The 20951-nt window shown below is 44.0% G+C and overlaps 1 protein-coding gene across 3 annotated transcripts in view; it reads left to right on the forward strand.

The window, feature by feature from the left end:
- The window catches only part of STEAP2 (STEAP2 metalloreductase), a 328022-nt gene that overhangs the window by 102770 nt on the left and 204301 nt on the right, over nucleotides 1–20951 (forward strand). For all 3 annotated transcript variants that reach the window (XM_069648363.1, XM_069648364.1, XM_069648362.1), the window contains exon 3: nucleotides 15336–15863. In XM_069648363.1, coding sequence (XP_069504464.1) covers nucleotides 15336–15863 — 528 coding nt within the window. The remainder of the gene's footprint in view (nucleotides 1–15335; nucleotides 15864–20951) is intronic.

The raw sequence follows: 20951 nt of genomic DNA on the forward strand, positions 1-20951 counted from the left end.
CTAGGAATAAAACCGGGTGACACAGGCTCAGAATCTGAGATTGCCAGAGATTTATTTTTTCTTGTATGATCCCTGTCTTTTGGAGAATAAAGACGGTCTATTTTGCCCCCTAGCAGAGTTCTCTGTTCTTGCCAGGGGGAAGGGTTCAGATGGCCCCCAGATACTCTGCTAACTTGTAGTATCGATGCGAACACCCCATTCCTCTGGTAAACTATTACAAAGTGGTTGGCTATGTTCGCTCGGCACAAAGCCGACCACCTCAGGTCCTTCGGGACACTTCACATACACACTGCACGCACCCACTACCTCCCTACGTCTATTGACACAGCTTCTATAGCTCTGTTTCTTTGTGTACTTATTATAAATGTATTGCAACATATTACATTTCTGTTTGCTATCTGTAACAATTGTATTTTTGTAAACTGTATAAATGTGGCACTTTTGCTCCATTGGATATACCATGCCCTGTAACCATATTCTTGAGCGCCCATATACCCCTGGGTCTGGAGCGCTTTATAAATAAAATAAACAAACAAACAAAGGCGTCTCTTGCCATCGCAATGCCTGGAGGGCTGTGAGGTGACCGATGGAGACCGAGAGTTATACGGGAGGTGCACATCCCGTGAAGAGGCCGTCAGGCGCGCCTTGGCAAAAATCCTGCCCACTGTCCGTGGGACACCATCCGACCAGAAGGGCAGGGTGACAGGTTGAGGGAGAGCCGGTGGCCGAGCGACACAAGCTGATCGTGGAGTGTTAGTATTGACTCAGCCAGTCAGCAAATAGGGGAAGGGGTGAACAGATGTTGGGTGTTGGGTGGTGTTGAATATCTTGGGGGTGGCAGGACGTGGAGGTGGATGTTAATTGTTGTGGTTATGGGACATTCTATCTTGAGGTGTTCAATTTCAGCAGTAGGCTTAGATGATTGGTTCATGGGTATGGATGATAGATGTTATGTAAATAATGGACTTCCTGTGGGTTGGGTGTTGGTAGCTCACATCATGGATGATGGTATCCCCATTAGGGCTTAGCAGGTGAAGCTAGATTGAACAGCGGAAAGTGTTCTCTGTTAACGAGTACAGATGCCTAAAAATTATGATTTTCTATGGAGAGAAAAGGACTAATTTGAAACAGTATTTCAGTCACATAGTGACAAGAGGACCTGAGATTAAAGACATGTGATTTCATAGAGAGTGCTGAGTCCAGATAAACTGTCCATATTTTCACTTGTTTAGCAACAGGTATATTACAGCCCTTGATCGTAAAACAGCTATACAGAGAATCATGTTTTTTCAGTCGAGGGCAAGATGCAATGATGAGGATCTCAATTTTTTCCTCATTAAGGGCCAAGGAGTTAAAGGCCATCCAAGAATGAATTGCAGCAAAGACACTGTTCCCAACATCCGAATCTTGGCAGCAATTGCCAGATAGCTCAAAGAGAAGCTGAGTATCCTCAGCATAGTTGGTGTATTTTACCTCTGAGCTGTCCAAAAGATTAAGAAAGGGCCTGATATAAATGTTAAATAGAATGGGCGACAGATAGGATCCTTGGGGCACCACGCAAGATCTAGTAATGTGGGAAGGTTGTGCACCATCTACAGCTAATCTGGAGGACCCCGGGTCCCAAGAAGGATTGAATCCACTGGGCAGCGATATCTGAGAAACTGCTGATATCCCTGAGCCTAATGATTTTAGTCAGAAAGGTTTGTAGGTCACAGTACAATATATGCTCTTTGTCCATATATCGTGCCTAGGCATACCTACCTATTTTTCCTTGGGACAACTAGTTGGTTGGAGCACTGATTTTGCTTCAGTATATGTATGAACATTTTGGCATGTATTGATCCACAGATTTGAAACGGCTATTTCTGTTTTACTTGATGTAATTGTGCATTAATCTCAAAGTTATTGTGATTTAGACGTCATAGAAATTCTATTTTTTAATGTATTTTTATTGAATACAGTTTAAAAAAACCTTTACAAAAGAATCACAGCTGAAAATCCATAAAACAATCCAAATAGATTTGATTTGCATAAAATCATAGTTTAAAACTCACTAAAACTCCTATTCATGCACAGCAACCCAATAAAAAAAACTACTCCAAAAGGTATCTAAAAAAGCTCCTATCACAGGGTTTAGATAAAACAGACAACAGCAATGATTTTAAAGAAGCAGCCACTGCAATCCCATCAGTAACATGCTCACTATACAAACAACGTCACCAAAAATGTTCAGTGCTATTCCATGCAATAGAGGTTATCATTCTCGCCAGGAATTTCATTAGAGGTAAGTTCAGCATTTTGCAATTCAAAATCGGATGTTTAGCAGATTCCACCAATTATTATTATTACAAAATCTGCATTTTGCAGAATCATACCTCTTCTAAGAAGGACCTCCTTATTAAGAAGCAAATTCAAGCAGAATCTTAACAGAATTGCTCTGTAATAACGATTGGGGAATAAAGTAGATCGCAATCGTCCCCCTTCTTTTATGTTTGTGTGCTAAATGGCTCATAGATGTTTATGGAAACGTTCAGTTGTCACAACCCAATCACCCATCCAAAATACTTTCACATAACCTTTGGACATTAACAGCAAAATTAGCAGTGCCCTTAGAAGAAATACCCTGATCCCTATACAACTAGATTTCCTCATACAGGGAATCAGGTTTAAGGGACAGTAGGTAGTGATGCAAAGATAGTAATCTCCAGTCAACCCGCCCACTCATTGAAACCAAACCCAACTGGAATCTTATTGCTGTGAATTGGACAGCATTTGGAATATTCAAGACACGTCACCATATGTAGGCTTCAATTAAGTCCAGTCACTTAACATATGATTACAAAAAAAGTTCCAAACCATATCATTATTTGGGAACCACTTTTCCCTCATAGTAATTAATCACAGCCTTAAAGAAAAACATCCATATTTGCGGTCAATCTTGACCGGTTTGTTAGGGCCCGTGCCTTTTGATTAGTAGTTTCTCGAACGTAAACTGAAGTGGGTTGAGCCGAGATGTTAAAACCCAGGTATACGATACACGAACTAGGTCGGAGCGTCGTATTTTCAAAAAACGGAGTTGTAGGTTTGCATTTTCTGCCCTTTGTGAACACAAGGATTGTTGCTTTAGCAGGGTTCATCACAAGACTGTGCTCTTTAGCATACACAGAAAATGCGGTTAGCATGCGCTGTAGCCCTATCCTTGAGTTATCAAAGAGCAGAAAATCATCTGCATGAACAATCCAATCCATTCTGAATGTCCTAGGCCTTGCCAGTCTATTTGTCCTGGCCTTCCTCTGTCTCCCAGCCCTAGCTTGGGTGTGTTTGTAATACACATGCATTGGCGCCAAGCGACCTGAGTGTAGCCTAGCCAGTACTGTAGTTTATTGATCTGTTTGCTCCTCACCCTATTCCCTCTCCCACCCCTTCTCCCTCACACTTTGTCAAGCACTTCACTAGAATATATACCTCTGGCCTAACATGCTAGCCATTGTTTTAAATCATTCGGTATCTTCGAGGCCAAGAATGATGACTGTACTCCCTTGTCCCCTTTGAAGCACTTCACTTGTGTATAGCCACTCTACAAATAAACAATTTCAATAAAAGCCCTGGGTAACAGGTTACCAAATCCATCTCTCATGGTATTAGTCAAATTCGCTGGTGATCCTATAAAAGAGTTTGCTGTAGCACTCTCAGGGACACCACCATCAATGTCTACCATAGCAGAGTCTGCATGTTCAATGATGCTAAAGTCATTTACTTCGTTCATTTGCGATTGATCAAACCTGCCTCTGGTGGGATTGATGGATCTAATCTCTGAGCTGGTACCAATCGATTTCTTTTTTAAAAAATCAGTATTTTTTTGACCAGCTACTGATGACATAGTAGATTTCACAGGAAGTCTGTTAGATTTTGCTACGTCCTTTTTCCCCACTTTATTTCTCAGATCACTAGGCCGCTCTAAAGAGCCTTGATTGTCCATGCAACCTGAACCTTTGTCACTTAAGTCATGCATAAGTGCTTCAACTATTTCCTCTTCTTGATGGCCCAGACCTCTCATTTCCCCCTACGCACCCTCAGATTGGCTTATCAAGCCAGTGCGTAAGGTCGATATTCAGTGTTATATATGTAATAAGTAAGCTTTCTTTACTGCGCAGACAAAAAATCCCAAAATGCAAAGAATTCAACTTCTGTTCAACCAGGACAATGAAGAAGAAAAGTATTCACAATTCACGTTTCATGGCGGCATCAGCAGCACTGATGTATGTATTTATTTATTTTATTTTATTTGCATTTTTAAAGCGCTCACACAGCCCAGGGGCATCGAGGTGCTGTTACAGGAATGTCTTAGTTGCGTATTTATAACACGATTAATACCCAGAGGTTTCTAAGCGTGGACCCGGGGATCGAGCCTGTGTAGACCGTCTTCAGATGATGGAATGTGGCTCAAAGGGCAAAAAAAAGGGAAAGCCCCCGTCACCAAATTCACCCGAAAAAAATTCTCCAAGTGGTGTAGCTATGGTTCAAAGGACAAATATAATAAAAGCCCTGCAGTCACCAAATTTCACCTCCGGATTACATATAACTCTGGTGGTTATGTTAAAAGTACGGTGAAAGTACATAAGAATATTGATGCAAGTAGGTGGCAAATAAGATTTTAGGAGGTAAGTTTCAGAGCGCTGTCCGGAACACCAGAACAATAAGCTCACACTCCACTCCGCTCCACTTGGAAAGGTTTTATAGTATCAGTATAAGCCGGTAAGATAGCTCAGCGGGTTGAGTGCACGCTGCTGCGATCTGAGCGTGATCTGCAGGTCGCAGGTTCGAATCCCAGCAAGGCCAATTCAGACTTTCATCTTTCCGAGGTAAATAAATGAGTACCAATTTCGGCTGGGTGACATTGTATGTAAATATGTGCTCTGTAAAGCGCTTTGGATAAAGGCGCTATACAAATAACACATCATTATCTCAGCTCCAGCTCCTTCAAAAAAACAACGATGAAAGACCCAAAACGCCAGGGTAACAATGTTCCACTTTTAGCACCAGAACACTCGGCTCTGACTCCGCTCGGGAAGCTGGTGTTATAGCATCTCAGCTCTGCCTACTTCAACAAACGACCATGAAATACCCCAAAACGCCACGGTAACAGTGTTGCACTGAGAGCACCTGAACACTCAGCTCACACTCCGCTCTCTATAATTCAGCACCTTTTGATTTTAATGAATATGTTTTCTTTTTCACATTGCAATCTTCTCTTTTTAAAACATTTGGCTCGACATCCACAAGAGAATGTAATATATACATTTTTTGTTGTCAAAAAAATATCATTAGGCCCTGAAGAAGCTTACATATTGTGACTTACATATAGAGCACAAGTATGTGAAACACATGTCGCTCTTTAAATTCAGAGTCATAAACAATGGATATCAGATTGGGAGGACATATGAACAAATCTATATCCTAAAGATTAAGTGATTATATTGTATTGTAACTTTACTGACTAAATCATTAAAAATAATATGGTGCACAACTGCATAAATACAAGTTGAATTCTTTTTAATTTTATACGGGATTCCCTTTGGTGTTAGGGAATATACTTGTTATATGGTTGTCATTCAGATGGAAACGATTATAGTCGGAAACCCGAAGACAATTTGAAATTTAAAGATGATGGACGTCCTAATTTAATACTTGAGTCTTTACACATAAAATAAAACCTATTGAGAGGAGAATTTCCTAACCTTTCGGTGCTGGACTGCCCTTCTTGGTGGGACCACACTGATATGCGGATGGATATTTCTCCTCTGTAAAGGGATCAGTGAGCTGGAACGTGGTTGTAGACCCTCCTGAGTGGAAGAAATTCCATAGAACAGGGTATTTGACCCATGTTTGTTCTCAGTAGAGGGGCCCCCCATTGTTTTTTAATTTGTAAAATGTGGGGTTTCACCCTAAGTAACCAAGGGTAATTCAGACGTGTACCCCTTGCTCACTGTACCTTAGAGAGGCCCAGCTTCACCACAATGAGGAGGCCCAGCAAGTCCAAGGCACGTGTCTGGGGTTACTGATGGTACTCTTTTTTTTTTTTTTTTTTTTTTTTTAATCAACTTTATTTAATAATTATACAAAACATAATACAACTGGGTAACAACAGAATGGGAACAAGCAAAAGATTACTCCATATACATCAGTGCAACAAAATGCAAATTACTACTAAAGTAACAGCTATTCAAAATGAAATCCGAAAACATCCCCACCCTCCTATCTCATGGCAAGACGTGACAACACAAAACACAAAAAAAAGGACAAAACATACACCCCTACAAATCCCCAACCTCAATATCCACAAAATAAACCAAAGCCTACACCTCATCCAAATAAATCCCTGAATGACCCCCATCTCTCCTCGTACTCCGTTTCCCGATGTTGTCGAACTGCCTGAGTCTTCTCATACCAAGAGAGCGTCCGCATATCCGACACCCAGTTCTCGCAATGTGGCTTCTTCCTGGATTTCCACACCTTCAATATTTGTTTTATGGCCATCAACAATGCTCTATCAATCCATTCCGAACAATCCCACATCTCCACACTTCGACTATCAGTTGAAAGGAAAATCACTGACAGAAAAGTACGAGGCAGTGTCATACTAGTTACCATATCAATGCAATCCAAAACTTCTCTCCAAAAGTCCAGCACTCTACTACACTCCCAGAGCATATGTAGATAGGTCCCTCTCGAGCCCCCACACCCCCAGCACAGATCAGATGGTGCTCTTGATCAGAGGAGAATTGTCTAGAATTTCGGTGAGGGACAGCCCTTGTGGGTGGCACCAGACTGATATGCAAATGATTATTTCTCCTCTGTGAAGGGTGCAGTGAACTAAACGTGACTGTAGACCCTCCTGGGTGGGAGAAATTCTCAACAGGGTATTTGACCATGTTCGTTCTCAGTAGAGGGGCTCCCACACCCTAAAACATGCTGTGCTTTAGTATATCAATGTTTGGCAATTAACAGCATGAGGCAGTGGACAATGGCATGGTCTCTGTGGCCAGGGGTGGCAGAGCCAGCGCTAAGGATACCAAAGTGATTGCCAGGGGTATCAGCTGCTATGTCTGGTGACCACTTATTGAAGGTAATGGAACAGCTACTTGTACTTGCCATACCGAAATCTGGGAAGAGCAGGGACCCTTGCGCTACTCCACATTGGCATTTCTTTGGCTATGCAGTGCTTCCCACTGTTGTTGGTGTGTAATGTCTTTAACCATTTGAGTTAGTGTAGGAAGACTCCTGCTGCTGAATGAAGTCTCTCCACATGTTCACCATTATCATTATCTACCTAATAACACATGCTGTCCTTTTCACCTCAAGATAAACACATTCAATTTGCACAAGGAAATCATTGAATAAATTATAGAAATAATTTGGTTCATTGGGTCTAAAAGTGGTATAAATGCATGCATTACTTAGTCTCTTAGAGTCTGATCTTTTACATCTGTACTCTTTTCCGATATTAATAGACGGTATTTAATTTGTTTAAGTCTTTCCAAGTCTTTCACATGTCTCCATCCTGCTCAGAGTCGCATACGTTCAGATTTATGAGCACCTCACACAAGTTAGTGTCTTTTTAAAACTTCTCAACATCCCGCTGAGAGTCTATTCATCTACTAGACTCATTTACCCCCTGCCAGGCAATATGCCCTTTCTAAAACGTATCCACAGCACTCCGATGCTCTCACCATTCATACGTTTAGCGCACTTCTCGGGCACTAGGCACTTTGTCAGACTGTTGAAATCCCTCTTAGTCTCTAGAAGGTTTCTAAAACTACTCACTGCCCCTCTCACCACTGCGGTTAGGGTCAAGGCCATTTTCAGGGTTCTAGGTGCTTGTCCACGTTCACAATAGGCTTCTCAAGCATCACCCTCTCGGCGTGCCAGCCCGGTGCTAGGAGTCAGAGGTTTTCTCCATCAGCCTGTCAGTACACCAACTTGATTGTTTCTCACCAGCCCCAGGTGACTTGCAGCCTTCCATCCCATTTCTTTTAAAGTATATAGACTCTGGGAGTTTTAGCTCTCCTTTTTCCCATCATGCTCTGCTTTCTGAATACGGTCACATGACAGGGGAAGATCTCGTGATATAAACCAGGTGTGCCATCTTGGATTTGATCAGTTACTGTTTGTTTGCTGAAATAGCCACATGGACCTGTTAAATCTTGGAGCAAGGCTTTCAATTTTATTTTCTGGGGTTCTGGGCGCTTGATCAAAGCAAAAACGTATGTTGTGTTATATTGCTGAGATTTTCATAGCTCATCCCTGATATTGCTTAGTGGTATTGCGCCTGGGATGCCTGGAATGTACAATTCTGCAGTGCTCTGTGTTTTTATTCAGACCATCGTTTGTGTGGAAGAGGTTTCCATTGCTATGTGCTTTTAGTAGTTTTGGGAGAGCACTGTTTGCCGGACGTGGTGTGGGGTATTGTCTAGTAGACGTCTGCTAGGAGGTCCGTTGTTTGACATCGTTGTGTTTTGTATTTGTGGGCTCAGTACATTTTATTTGTTGCGAGTCTTTTTTAACCAATGTGTATTCTTCCTCACTCAGGTCTTTCACAAGTTAGTCTAACGTTCGTTCATTTGGAAATCGTTCAGATAAGCCAACTCGTATTCTTTATTTTCATAAATTAACAAATATTCATGATACAAGGCAAGTATTCCACATTCAAAAAGTCAGCTATAGCATTTTCCTAAAGAAAGTCTCATTCTAAATTTGATTTCACGACTATTGCACTCATCCTTTATATTCTCTTATGTGTTTGTACCTTCCAGTCAGACTTTTGATTGAGACATATGTGTGCTGTATGTCTATATCTTTAGTTCACATGTCCCTCGCTCCGTTACTTTATTGTCTGCACATACAGACGGACGAGGCCCTGCCAACAGTTGTCATGGTTACTCTAATCCCGTTAGTTTTGCAAGCAGGGACAGGATCACGGGTTGTCAATAGTTTCTGCGAGACAAAATCGTTGTCGCTTACAGCTCATGGCCTATGTTCAGTTGGAACATGGCGACTTGCATTCCTATATGGCGGTACACATAGGCTGAAGGCGGGTACCCGAAAGAGGCCCTCTGCCTGCGGGGATGACGGGACGTAGCCTGTATCTATACAAATGAGATTTTCAGCCATGGTGGCACGGCCACGCCACCCCACACAAACAATGGCCATGTGCAGCTGCAGTGAGCCTTTAGTTCTGTATTGACTATACTTTAACTTGTGTAAGTGCTGCTTCCATATAAAATGAATGTTTCATGGACTGATCTTTACTTTCGAGCTTTTTTCATCGCATTCTGAGGTTGCTTCCGCTCTTCCTTTTCCAAAAACATACTGGTGTAAGGCCAGACTAGTGCTTCTTCAGCCATAGTAAAATGTTTATGTCCTCACATTATCAGATCTGAACTGATGTCAGGCAGCCCCCTTCATGGGAGCCCCCATACATTCGGCCTCGTTGATGCATCACGTCTCGTTGAGAAATGCCCGTGCTTCACGCTTAAATACAACAGTCATGGAAAATGACATCTCTGCCTTCCTGTGCTATGTAGCTCCTGGCCCGAATAGGTCCCGGCTAGTTAGCGGTATGTTGATCACCCCTTAAAAGAATATAGGGAAATGAAGAAACAAAAGTATTTTATTTAGTTTGACAATGTTTTTTTATATCCATTATGGCTTACCAGGTCTCTCCATTCAGTGACTGCTCTATCTAGCCCCTCCTATCTGGAATGGTGGTGCAGAAGAACAGTGGACAGGCCTCTCATGTCCAAGGAATGGACGGATCAGGGGAGCACTTCTAAGGGGACAGCAAAAAAGGCAGTTGGAGAAGTGGTTGGAGGAGAAAGATTGGAAAAGGAGGGGAGGGGAGCAGATCAGCTGAAAGGGCCTGTGCTGTCACCCCCCCCACCGGGGTGTGGAGACTCCTGAGAGTCGGGCTGCTGTCACATGGCCAAAGGATACTACTGACACCAGAATAAGCTTGAAAGGGTTTAGTAACCAAAACTAAAGCATACGTCTATTGCATGGAATTTCGTACAGGATGGCTGTAACATAAAGCCTCTTGGGAAATGTAGTCCTTGAACTCAGGATTATAAATGAAGGACATCAAGCAAAAAGGCATTCTCCTCTTTAGGTGACGCTTGCATTCAGTCTTGCCTTCTTCTGGGGACAACAGTGCTTCTCCACCATTCATTGGATATAGGGTTTCCTCTTTGTCAAGTACCCCAAATGTCCTCCCCTTCACTGGGGGGAGGGGGAATTTGCGGGGTCACCTGTCTGTTACTAATTTCCCTCCTGGGACCAAGGGGCTCTCACACTCTTTTCTTTTACCCAGAGATATGGTGCCCTGATGCGCCCAAGGATATAGTAGCCTGCAAACCAGTTCACACCACAGGGTTCTCTCCCTCTACTTCTCCCCCTCCCTTTTCCCTTCCCTCTCCCTCGCACTCTCCCCCGGATTCCAGGGGTTCTCCCTTTCTGTTACACATCCTCTCTTCTAGGGTCAAAGTCTGTCTCTCTTACTACTTCTCACCCTTCCTTTATCTTGGGTCTGGGGTCACTTTCGATCTCAAAGGGCTCTCTACCCCCTAACTGGAACCCACCTCTCACCTGGGGTCTCGGGCTCACCTCTTCCTCACAGGAACACACCCCTCTTTATGAGTTTCAGCGGGCTCTTCTCCCCCCTTTCTTTTGGACATTACCTCTTTTCTGGGCTTCAGGGTGTGTCTGCCCCTCACTGAAGCACACCCCATTTCTGGGGTCCAGGGGGATCATCTCCCCCTCACTTTAGCAGACCTCTGTTGTAGGCCTCAGGGGACTACTCACCCCCGCCCCCTAACTGGAGCACACCCCTCTTCTAGGGTTCAGTGGCTCTCCCTCCCTCACTAGAGAAGACCACGTTTTGGGGTTCACGGGGGGCTCTCCTGCAGCCCTTCAATGGAGCACAGCTCTCTCTGGGACTCGGTAGACTCCTCGCTCCTCACTGGAGCACACCCATCTTTTGGGGTTCAGGGAGGCTCTTCCCCTCACTAGGACACAACCCTCTTCTGAGGTTCAAGGGGCTCTTTCCCTCTCTGGAGCATACCCCCCTCTGCGCTCAAGGAGCGCCACTGCTCTGATGCTGTCCTGCTTCCTCACTTCACTAAAGCTTGATTTCGTTCGAAAACACAAAATGTAATAAAAGCAAGACCCCTTTACACAGTAAATGCATACAACCTTACAATGCATCATTAAAATGGTATTCTGCAACAAAGCATTGTCAGTGAAAGCATAATTGGTATGTCACATGTTTAGTAGAGCGGGAACGCAGAAGTCTCTTGGCAGCGCTTATGGTTCTAAAGTTGCATGCTCCAAGTATTGGTAAAATGAATTTTCGCCTTCGATCTTTTAAAATGGGATCATCCTTAGAGCTAACATCAAAGTTACACATGGTCGAAATGGCTGATGTTTTTTTTTGAGTTCCACCTGTGAACGACAGAGGCCAATGGAGGATGATTCAAGCTTTAGTTAAATAAAATGCCCCTTTTGGGTGGATAAGAAAACCAGCTGGTGTAGATATCCTGCTTCCTCAGCAAATTCCTGTCCTCAGCTCCCAACCCAAAAGACACTGTTTGTGTTTATTAACTTCAATTATAAAGCCCACACCGTTCTGCCATTGGCTGAGGCACTTTTTTGAATTGATTGGTTAGTTGGCCTTCTATTGGAAGCCAGGGCAAGGAAGTCTTTAAAAGTCTTGCTGCCATCTTGGATTTCTTTCAGCTGATTTCCAAGTGCAGGAGCTGGTATTAGTTTGCTACTCTTCTCCTGCTGGCCTGATTAATTTAGTGTTGGGTGTTTCTGGTAGGTAAAACGTCATCCCAAGGGACAGGAAAACCTGTAGTAAGTTCCCACCTGTGCAAAATCGTTTTCCCTTTGCGTAAAAGGGAAGGAAGTATAGGTCTTCTTAATTTGCCTTCTTAAATATTGCAGAGCAGCAACGAGCCCAGGGCAGTGAATTGCCCCTCGCCTGGGTTCAGGTAAGAAACAATGAAGATACAAAAGAATGGCACTTAAATATTTGAAGTGGAAATATTTTTCAGTTATCTGGAAAAAGAATATAGAGTATTTAAAGTGTACCACCATGCAAACAAATGGCGAAAGAAGACCAACTCTAAAACGTATATAGAGCATGCAAGGTGTACAACTATGCAGACAAATTGCAAAAGACATCCACACAAGGTTGGAACAACTTTGATGAAGAATGCCAGCGTCCACATGTTATCCAAAATTGGATTTAACAAGGAGAAGTCCGTCCAAGACAGAGGTTCCCACAAATACTAGCAAAAAACATCTATCCACAGAAATTACAGAACAGTCCTGATTTCTGTATACAAAGTGGGAGCCAGATTACAATACTTTGCAGATTCATGGAGAAAAATGTCTTCCCTATAAACAGGATTGTACAACGAGCGTACAATGTAGAATTTCCTTCTTTACCATCAGCAAATGTCCCAATCCATACTCCCCTGCTGAGAGTCAAGACCAAGAGACTCCCTCAAGGCACCAGGGAACTATGTAGCCAAGGAACACATTACAGAAGTATGCCAGGGAGGGAAGGTCAGGGACTTCTACATTAGCATGTTCTTTGTTCCTGAACAAACAGGAAGGTTCAGGCTGGTTCTGGATTTGAAACAACTGAACAGATAGATTACAAGTAATCAATTTCGAATAGAGAGCCTTCAGAGGATAATCATCCTGATCACGATTTCCTAACCTCTATAGACCTGCAGGATGCTTAGTTTCACATCCCAGTCAGAATGGAGCATCGGGGATTTGGGGTATGCAGTGGCAGGAATGCATTTTCATTTCAAAGCCTTTCTTTTTTAATTAAAAAACAGCACCAAGCACTAAACCGCCTCCTCACTTGCACGGAGTAGCTGACAGAGCAAGTGAAAGTAATGTGCAAAAACCTGGAATTAAGGGCACTCCCCTTGAATTCAGAGAAGTCACACCTAGCTTTGTTCCAAAATGTACAGTTTATAGGGATTTGTTTCGTAACAGCCAGAGGTTAAGTCCTGTACCTGGAGGATCGAGCAATTGGGCTACAACCTCTACTAGTTAAGGATCACACCTCTGCCAGACACATATGCAGATTGATGGTAACTCCGCATCCGCTGTGTTTGTAGTTTTGTTGGCAAGTCTGCATATGTGCCCACTAATATCCCATCTACACCCACATTGAAGGACATTATTGCAGGAGTTTGGGGCTCAGATACCAATAACTCCAGAGCTGAGAAACAGATTTCAATGGTGTATGGTCTGGGGGGTGAGGGGGTTTTACTACAGATATCCCTTTATATAAGCCCATGTCAATCATAATTACGAAAGACAGCAGCAGCCTGGAATGAGGAGCTACCTTGGAAGAGTTCTCGCATCATCAGAAACGTAACTAGCAAGAAGCTTCCTGATCTTCCTAAACCACCTCATCCTCAAACTAGAGGGAACGTGCAGCAGCATTCAGAGTCGCTTCAGCATTTGCATCAAGAATCCAGGGGATGCCTGTGATGATCTCAATGGGCAACACCAAAGCGAAGGACTATATCAACTGGCAGAAGGGGAAGCAGGTCTTGACCCATGGGAAGAACTGGCACACACTGTGGCAGAATGGGCAGAAGCCTACCTGATGAAGGGACTGACAGTACAAAGGCAACCACGCGGAGCGGAACGTTCCCTGCATCAGCATGGGAGCTGCACCTGCAAGCTTTCCAGGAGATTTGTTCAAGATTCGAAACTTCTACCGTGGACTTGTTTGCCTTTCTGGAGAACGCTCATCTACAAAACGTTTGATCCTGAATCTTAAGCAAGAGTTTATAAACTTTGAATGCCATGGCTTTCCGAGAGCCTTATCTCATTTGAAGTTGGTAGTGGACCTTGGTACACTATAGTACTGTTGAATCTTCAGAACAGGACCGATCTGTTGTTTCTTTCCTGTATTTTCTTTTTTTGTATTGTTGTTTGTGTTGTTTTGTGTTGTGCTCTCAGGGCTAAGAGTGCCTCGCAGCATTTTAAAAATAAAATAAAATAAATAAGTAAAAGCACTACATCTAGCCGGTATGAGGGCTTAAAATGGCATCGCTGGTTTGAAAACAGCTGGAATGTCCTCCAGCAAGGCACAGATCAGCTTATTCCAAGTTCCAAGAGCAGGACGACAAATGAAAGAGCAGAGGCAGGGTTATGCAATACGTACCACTGCCTAAACACCAATCGCTAAGGGGAGCTAGGGAGGAAAGGGTCACATGGCCATTCTGGGTGGCCATATGGATGGTCACTCAGCCCAGGCTATCCCCAGAGAATTGAGAGGGGAAAACTCACTACCTTAGACTAGTGAAAACCAGTTTGAATCAGTATGGAGGCTGACAGGTGAGCTCACACTGAGCCGACATGATCCTAACAGCCATTTAAGCCGTACCTTGCGTTTTTCCTGAACAAAGGAAATAATTAAATACAAAATGGGCAAGAGCAGGACTTAAAATGCGCATTGCTATCCCAATGGATATCAAAAAGGTACATTGAGCTACCAATGTGGTAAAATTGCCTGCACCCCTGGTGGAGTAAAAATTAAATTACAGCTGCTGCAAGCCTACTCCCTAAAGCCAATGTAGGGTGATAAAATCACTTGGTGGCAAATATGGGACTGGGAGCCTCATGCAAATCCAAAGACCAAATACCTTAAGGAAAAAGAGTTGTAACATTAGAGAGACTTGAGGAGAAAATAGGCCAGTGATCCAAAAATATAGGGGCGATAAAGCAAAACGTTAGGGGGCCTATAAAGTGGACCTAGAATCCCCCAAGATAGGAATTCTTTTAAGAAATGTGTTTACATAATTTAAGGATTTTTTAACATTCCCTGGATTAGGGATTTACTTTAAGAACACAATGGTCCTACTTCCTGAAGATTGTTTGAAAGTAAACAAGGAATGGGCATCTCATCTGAGTGGGGGAGCAAACATTTCAATATATTTAATGCACTTTCAACATAAATGATTGCATCAAGGTGGATACACATCAATTATCTTCATGTAAAATAGAAAGCATTGTATGTGTGTAAGTTATGTAAAGTGCCGGAAGGGTTGCCATGTGTTAGGGATGGGTAAGTGACTCATCCAGTACAATCCAAGACAACAAACATGTTCCTTTCTCATGGGGCAGTCATAAGGGTGTGCTCTGATGCATTTATTGTACAATGCTTTACACTATCAGAGCCTTTACTTTTGGCATCAGATTGTTGAAGGAATACTGGTAACACGTTGTCGTTTTCTTAACAGGTCTATATTTGCAGCAACGATGTCCAAGCTCGCCATCAGGTGATGGAGCTTGCGCGCCAATTGAACTTCATACCTGTTGATCTGGGGGCTTTGTCTTCATCAAGAGAGATTGAAAACGTACCACTGAGGTTGTTTACTCTGTGGAAAGGACCCGTGGTAGTCGCTGTCAGCCTGGCTACCTTTTTCTTTATTTATTCTTTCACCAGAGATGTCATACATCCCTATGTGAGAAACCAGCAAAGTGACTTCTACAAAATCCCCATTGAGATTGTAAACAAGACGCTGCCCGTTGTTGCCATTACTCTCTTGTCTCTGGTGTACCTGGCAGGGATTTTAGCTGCTGCGTTCCAACTCTTCTACCACACCAAATACAGACGGTTCCCTACATGGCTGGAGAATTGGCTACAGTGTCGGAAACAGCTTGGCTTACTCAGTTTCTTCTTTGCTGTGGTCCACGTTGTTTACAGTCTTTGTTTACCTATGAGGAGGTCCGAACGATACCTGTTCCTGAATATGGCATATCAACAGGTAAGAGATGTCTATTTCAAATGACCAATCACATGAGCTGCACGCAGATAATACCTTAATTGATTTCTCACTTACGCAACTTCACACTGAGGGCCTTATTTAGAGTTAGGTGGTAATGTTAAAACAAGTATTTATTTTATTTATCGATGGCGACCAGACCCGGAGGTATTGCAGAGCTAGTGCAATTTAACATACAAACAAGGCATTATGACAAAAAAAGTTACATTGTGGTCACAGAATGTTTTAGTTACGGGCAGTGCATTACAGGAGAGGTTAGGATATATTTGTTAAACAATGCGGTTCTGACATTTTTGCAAAAGATCAAACAGGAGGATACTTCTTGGTTGCAAGTACTATTTCAAAATACCACCTGTTTTACTGCTCTGCTTTGTGAGGTATTTACTGCATGCCAATCCGTGCCTGGTGGCATGTCAAATGGTAAATATAAGCTATAACTGGTTATGGGATTGTGGCTACTGGGATCAGACAATTATACAGCCACAGCGACACAGTCCTCCAGGGACAGGATCCCTCCTCTGGAGGTCTCCTAGGAACCAATGCTTCAAAGACAGTCCTTACATAACAAAAGGCATGCTCAAAACAGGGTGCTGATCACTGGAGTCCTTTTGAAGTCGGCAGACATGGGAAGGGGGTGGAGTTCAAGGAGCCATAGGAGAGGGTTAGGCTAAGAGTGGTATTCCAACATCTTGAATTCTGCTAGGGCTCTCTGTATTTCCTGCCCCTCCCTACTTCCTGCAGGCAAATCACTGAGGTCATGACATCAGAAGGTAAAGGACACTTGTTACAGCAGCCTGGATCTGGCCTCTGACAAGCTTTCTTCAGACCAATCGGCTATAGCATTTAACATTTAAAGGTGAAGAAGCCCTTCCCTTAGTGTATTCATCTTTGTACTTCAAGGATTCGTCCCTGGAACTCTGTTGGGGATGCCGTCTATTCCGAAGTCTTCTGGCATAGAGGTGAAGACAGTAATTTCCAAGGAAGACGAAAGTTCTTCTCCCTACCTACCTTAGGAGAACAATTGAGGTGACACTGCTGTGGACAGAGGCCTCTCTGCTGCCTTTGAACTGGAACCAGTATCCTGCTTAGTAGAGGTGAAGGACCTCCCTATGGCGCTAGACAATCTTCTTGGAGTTGAGGTGCAGAAGAAAGCACTCATCTTGTCCCCGAAAACCATGGATTGGGCCTCCCAGCAACCCATATGTCCAGAAGCCTGGTTACCGCCTCAAGACCTCTTTGAGTCGGCTTGAACAGGCTCAAATCACTTTTAGCCACTTCAGGATCCACACTGCTCCGTTTTGGACTCTACGAGCTTGAAACCGCTTACCTGATTCATCCAGCTGTCTCAATGCTGATTTTACAGATTGAAGTGCATTGCCGCCGCAACTCAATTACCGACTCACTGCTCTGGGAGCACCTGACTCGCTGTATGATCAGCGCTGACTCGACCCAACAAAAGCTTAGTCTCAACCCAATTTTCAAGTCATCTCTTCCTGCTAGAAGCCATCGACTCACCTATCCCGCACGCTGACTGGACCCAGTAGATGCATATTTTGACCCAACTCGACCCCCATCTGTTGGCACCCATCCACTTGACCCATCTCAAGCATCGACCAGATCCACAAAGAGCCCCATCTCGAAGCCGATACAACTATGTCTCTCCACTGGACCGTCGCAACTTGACTGTCTGAACATTGGCTCAATTGCAGAAAAGTGCCAAGAAGCCTGGCTCGACGCTGTTCAGCACCCAACAAAAGAGATAAAGATATCTGTAGTGGTTATGACCAGTGGTTATGGTCTGCCATAAAGGACCCCAACGACTTATAAGACCCCACTCTTTTTTCAAGACCTTTGCAAGTACTTTTGCTGCTTGAATCAATTGCTTGCAGCCATGCCTTCACCTAGTGCCCCTTTTCTCTCGAAGTTTCTTTAGTGTTTTTAATTAGTTGGTAACATTGTTTCTTTTTATTGCAGTTCCCTTTTTTTAAGAACCTTGGTTGAGCATTCTTCTATTTTGGTACCACTGTAATATTGTTTGGGTTGCAAATGTATTAGCCCACACCCTGCCTGCAAAGTATAGCTTGCCCTCATCCCGTGTTACCAAAGAGGCGTTGGAGGTATACATGTCGGGCTGTGCCTGTTTCACCTTTATGATTAGGATCAAAACTGCTTTAGTAGTATTTTGGGGCAGCGTGGGTGAATTGGATGCTACTCATCCCTGTACTCATGCAGACTACTAGCGATTTAAACACAGAGGGTTAATGTCGAAAGGACAGAGGAGTGAGGGGCGGGGCTGGTATTGAAAACATTCCTGTGTGGAGATGCAGGACAGAGCTGGCAGGGATGAGTCGCTAAAGTAGGAGGACTGCCACAGAGTCTGCTCAACAAAAGGGAGCTACGTAGCAAGAGGGAGCCCACTCGCCAGTGTATGGAGATCTCCAATCCATCAGGAAATGACTGTGAATAAAAGACAATCTGGAAAGGAGTTCAAAATGATGCCCTAGAACTCGTAGAAACAGGCAATTATTCAAGCTTTGCATGTTTAGAGGATCACTGCCTAGATTACAAGGCCTTTGAGTTATTGAGATTGCTGTTCATACGGCTTCACGCAGGTTGGACAGTGAACTTCATTGACAGTTTGTTTGCTTTTGAGCCTCTGGTAAGTTATATCAGCTGATAAGCAAGGCCACTACTATGCAATAGCCTTGGATTTCTGACGAATAACTGTAACCTTACAAACTTTTTGCTTTTATTACTCATTTGACTACATTATACCCCGTATGGTGTTATTTTCTTTTGTATGAACATACTTTATGTACGTTTCTATCATTGTGACTATCAAACACACATGAGGTGTTCATCTGCAAAACAATGCGTTCTTCATCCTGTAATCAAGTGCCATCATTATCACTGACCTGATGGCTCAGCTCCTTACCCTCATGATTAAATTAAAGTTCAGTGGAGGGATCCAATGCTTAACATCCTTCCGTCTTGAGCCTGATCTCCTTAAGCTCCGGAAACTCCTCAAGACTTTTCTATTCTTCCTTTTCTCTCCCTCTACCCTGCTAACCTATCTCTGCGCTTTCCCTCTCTCACTCATTTTCTGTCCAGCTGGCTGACTGGCTGCCTCGTGTACCTCAGACTCACAGGTCCCTGCACCCCCGCCAGTCCTCTCGCACTGGCCACCAGGCCCTGAACTCGCCTCACCATCACTGCACTTGAACAATGACCCAAGAGAGTGACATCTCTCTGCACTTACCCCAGCCTCCACTGACTCGGAGCACTTGGACCCCCCTCTACATGCCCCCTAGGACTTGTCCCCTCCCCTCCGCTGTAACCGTCTGTGCACTTGCGCAATCCGAATGACCATGGCGAAAGATCGTCTGTATGTTTCCCCTGTCTTCACTCCCTGCATGGTGGCACCTTAATGCACTTGGAAAAACCACAGAATCATTGTCAGGCCTATTTGCAGTTCTCTCCACCGTTAATTGCATTATATGCTCTTACTCTGCCTGTGCAGACTATTATTGTTTCAGAATTTCAAGGGCTCTGAACGACTGTTGCGTCTCCCTGTGTTCCCTCCCTTCTTGAGCGCTTTCAAACACTTGCCTTGTGTATAGGCACTTTACAAATAAACATTACCATACCAAAGAAGGTGATGAGGTTCAACAGGCAGTTTCCCATGTCACCTTCTGTAACAGCATGGCCCTTCAGGCTACATGGGAGGACCAATGCCCGCAGCAATGACAAAATGATAAATGTAATGTAAAAATTGCATTTACCATGTACTGCATGGCCCCATAGCCTAGGGGCGGTACACAAACCCAATACAGCTGTATTTTCGTAAGTGGCATGAGAAAAGGTTTAATATGTACAGCTTGTATATGTTTACCATTTTGGACTTGTCATGTTTCAGAAGAGACAGACTTTTCCATAACACTGTTCCCTTTGTAATTGTAACATTGTTGTCTGTGGGCCTGGACAGGCAGAAAAGGGACCTTCAGCAGGTCTGGACCTCTGGATGCTATGAGGCTCACTTAGGGGGACTTGAGGACAGGATAGTTCCATCCAGGGTCTGCTCTTCCAGCCTTAGGAGATCTGGCGCAGAGTGGCAGGTCCTGGCTCACAGCAAAAGTCACCCTCAATGTGCCCTGGGAGTGGGTAGTTGACGGCTTCTCCTTCCCCTCAGGCTGAGGGCTTTTAAAGTACATTTCTCTCAAAAGAGGTCCAGTGAATCCTTCTTGGGTGTTGTTTCAGAGTGAATCCCAAGAAGGGGTGGGAGACCCCTTTATTCCCCAGGTGATTGGACTAATGCTAGACTGCCTTAGTGGTCCAATCCCTGCCCATCAAAGAAATGAACTTTACCCTTCTGATATCATGCCCAAGATGCTTGGCTCCAGGGGAAGGTGAGGGGGCAAGAAAGGGAGAGAAACATTGAGAAACAAAATAGTAGAAGTCTCCTTTCCATGAACATAGCCCTCCTGTCTACTCTAATCCTGTCCCCCTTGCCTCCCACTAAGGACAAAGGTCTTTAGAGATGCAGCACCCTGGTGTGAGGCTACTCCTTTTGAATGGGTGTGCTCCTTTGATGCCTGGGCCCAGGACAGTGGCCTGATGTGCGGCTGTCTCTGGCAGAGGGGGTTACCTGCACTTGGAGATCAAAAAAGTGGCCTGGTCATTCAGGTTCTTATCCTGCCATTTGGCAGTTTCATCCCCTCTGGCCCGAATATGCAACAACTTCCGCAGCAGAGCTGACTCGCAGGAGCTGACACATGCATGATATCAATTTGGATGTAGCGGCCACAATCATACTTTGCACTATGCCTGAACTCGGGCATAGCTTTATTTTAGAGTGTATGCTGCCACCATCATGGGTTACTTATGATCATTGTAGTTTTTGTACAGGGGGCATGTCTTGATATGCTATGATATGGTATTTGTAACGTGCCTATACACAAGTGTTTCACACTTGAATGCTGCCTGTGCGCTGCAGAGACTTGGCTGGCGCTGCGGCTTTTGAGTGTATACTTGTGCCCTCTGAGCCTGCTCCGTGCCACTGGTGGAGCAGGT

The sequence above is a fragment of the Ambystoma mexicanum genome, chromosome 2q (genome assembly GCF_040938575.1).
Source record: "Ambystoma mexicanum isolate Mex_15411 chromosome 2q, UKY_AmexF1_1, whole genome shotgun sequence".
Classification (NCBI taxonomy): Eukaryota; Metazoa; Chordata; class Amphibia; order Caudata; family Ambystomatidae; genus Ambystoma; species Ambystoma mexicanum.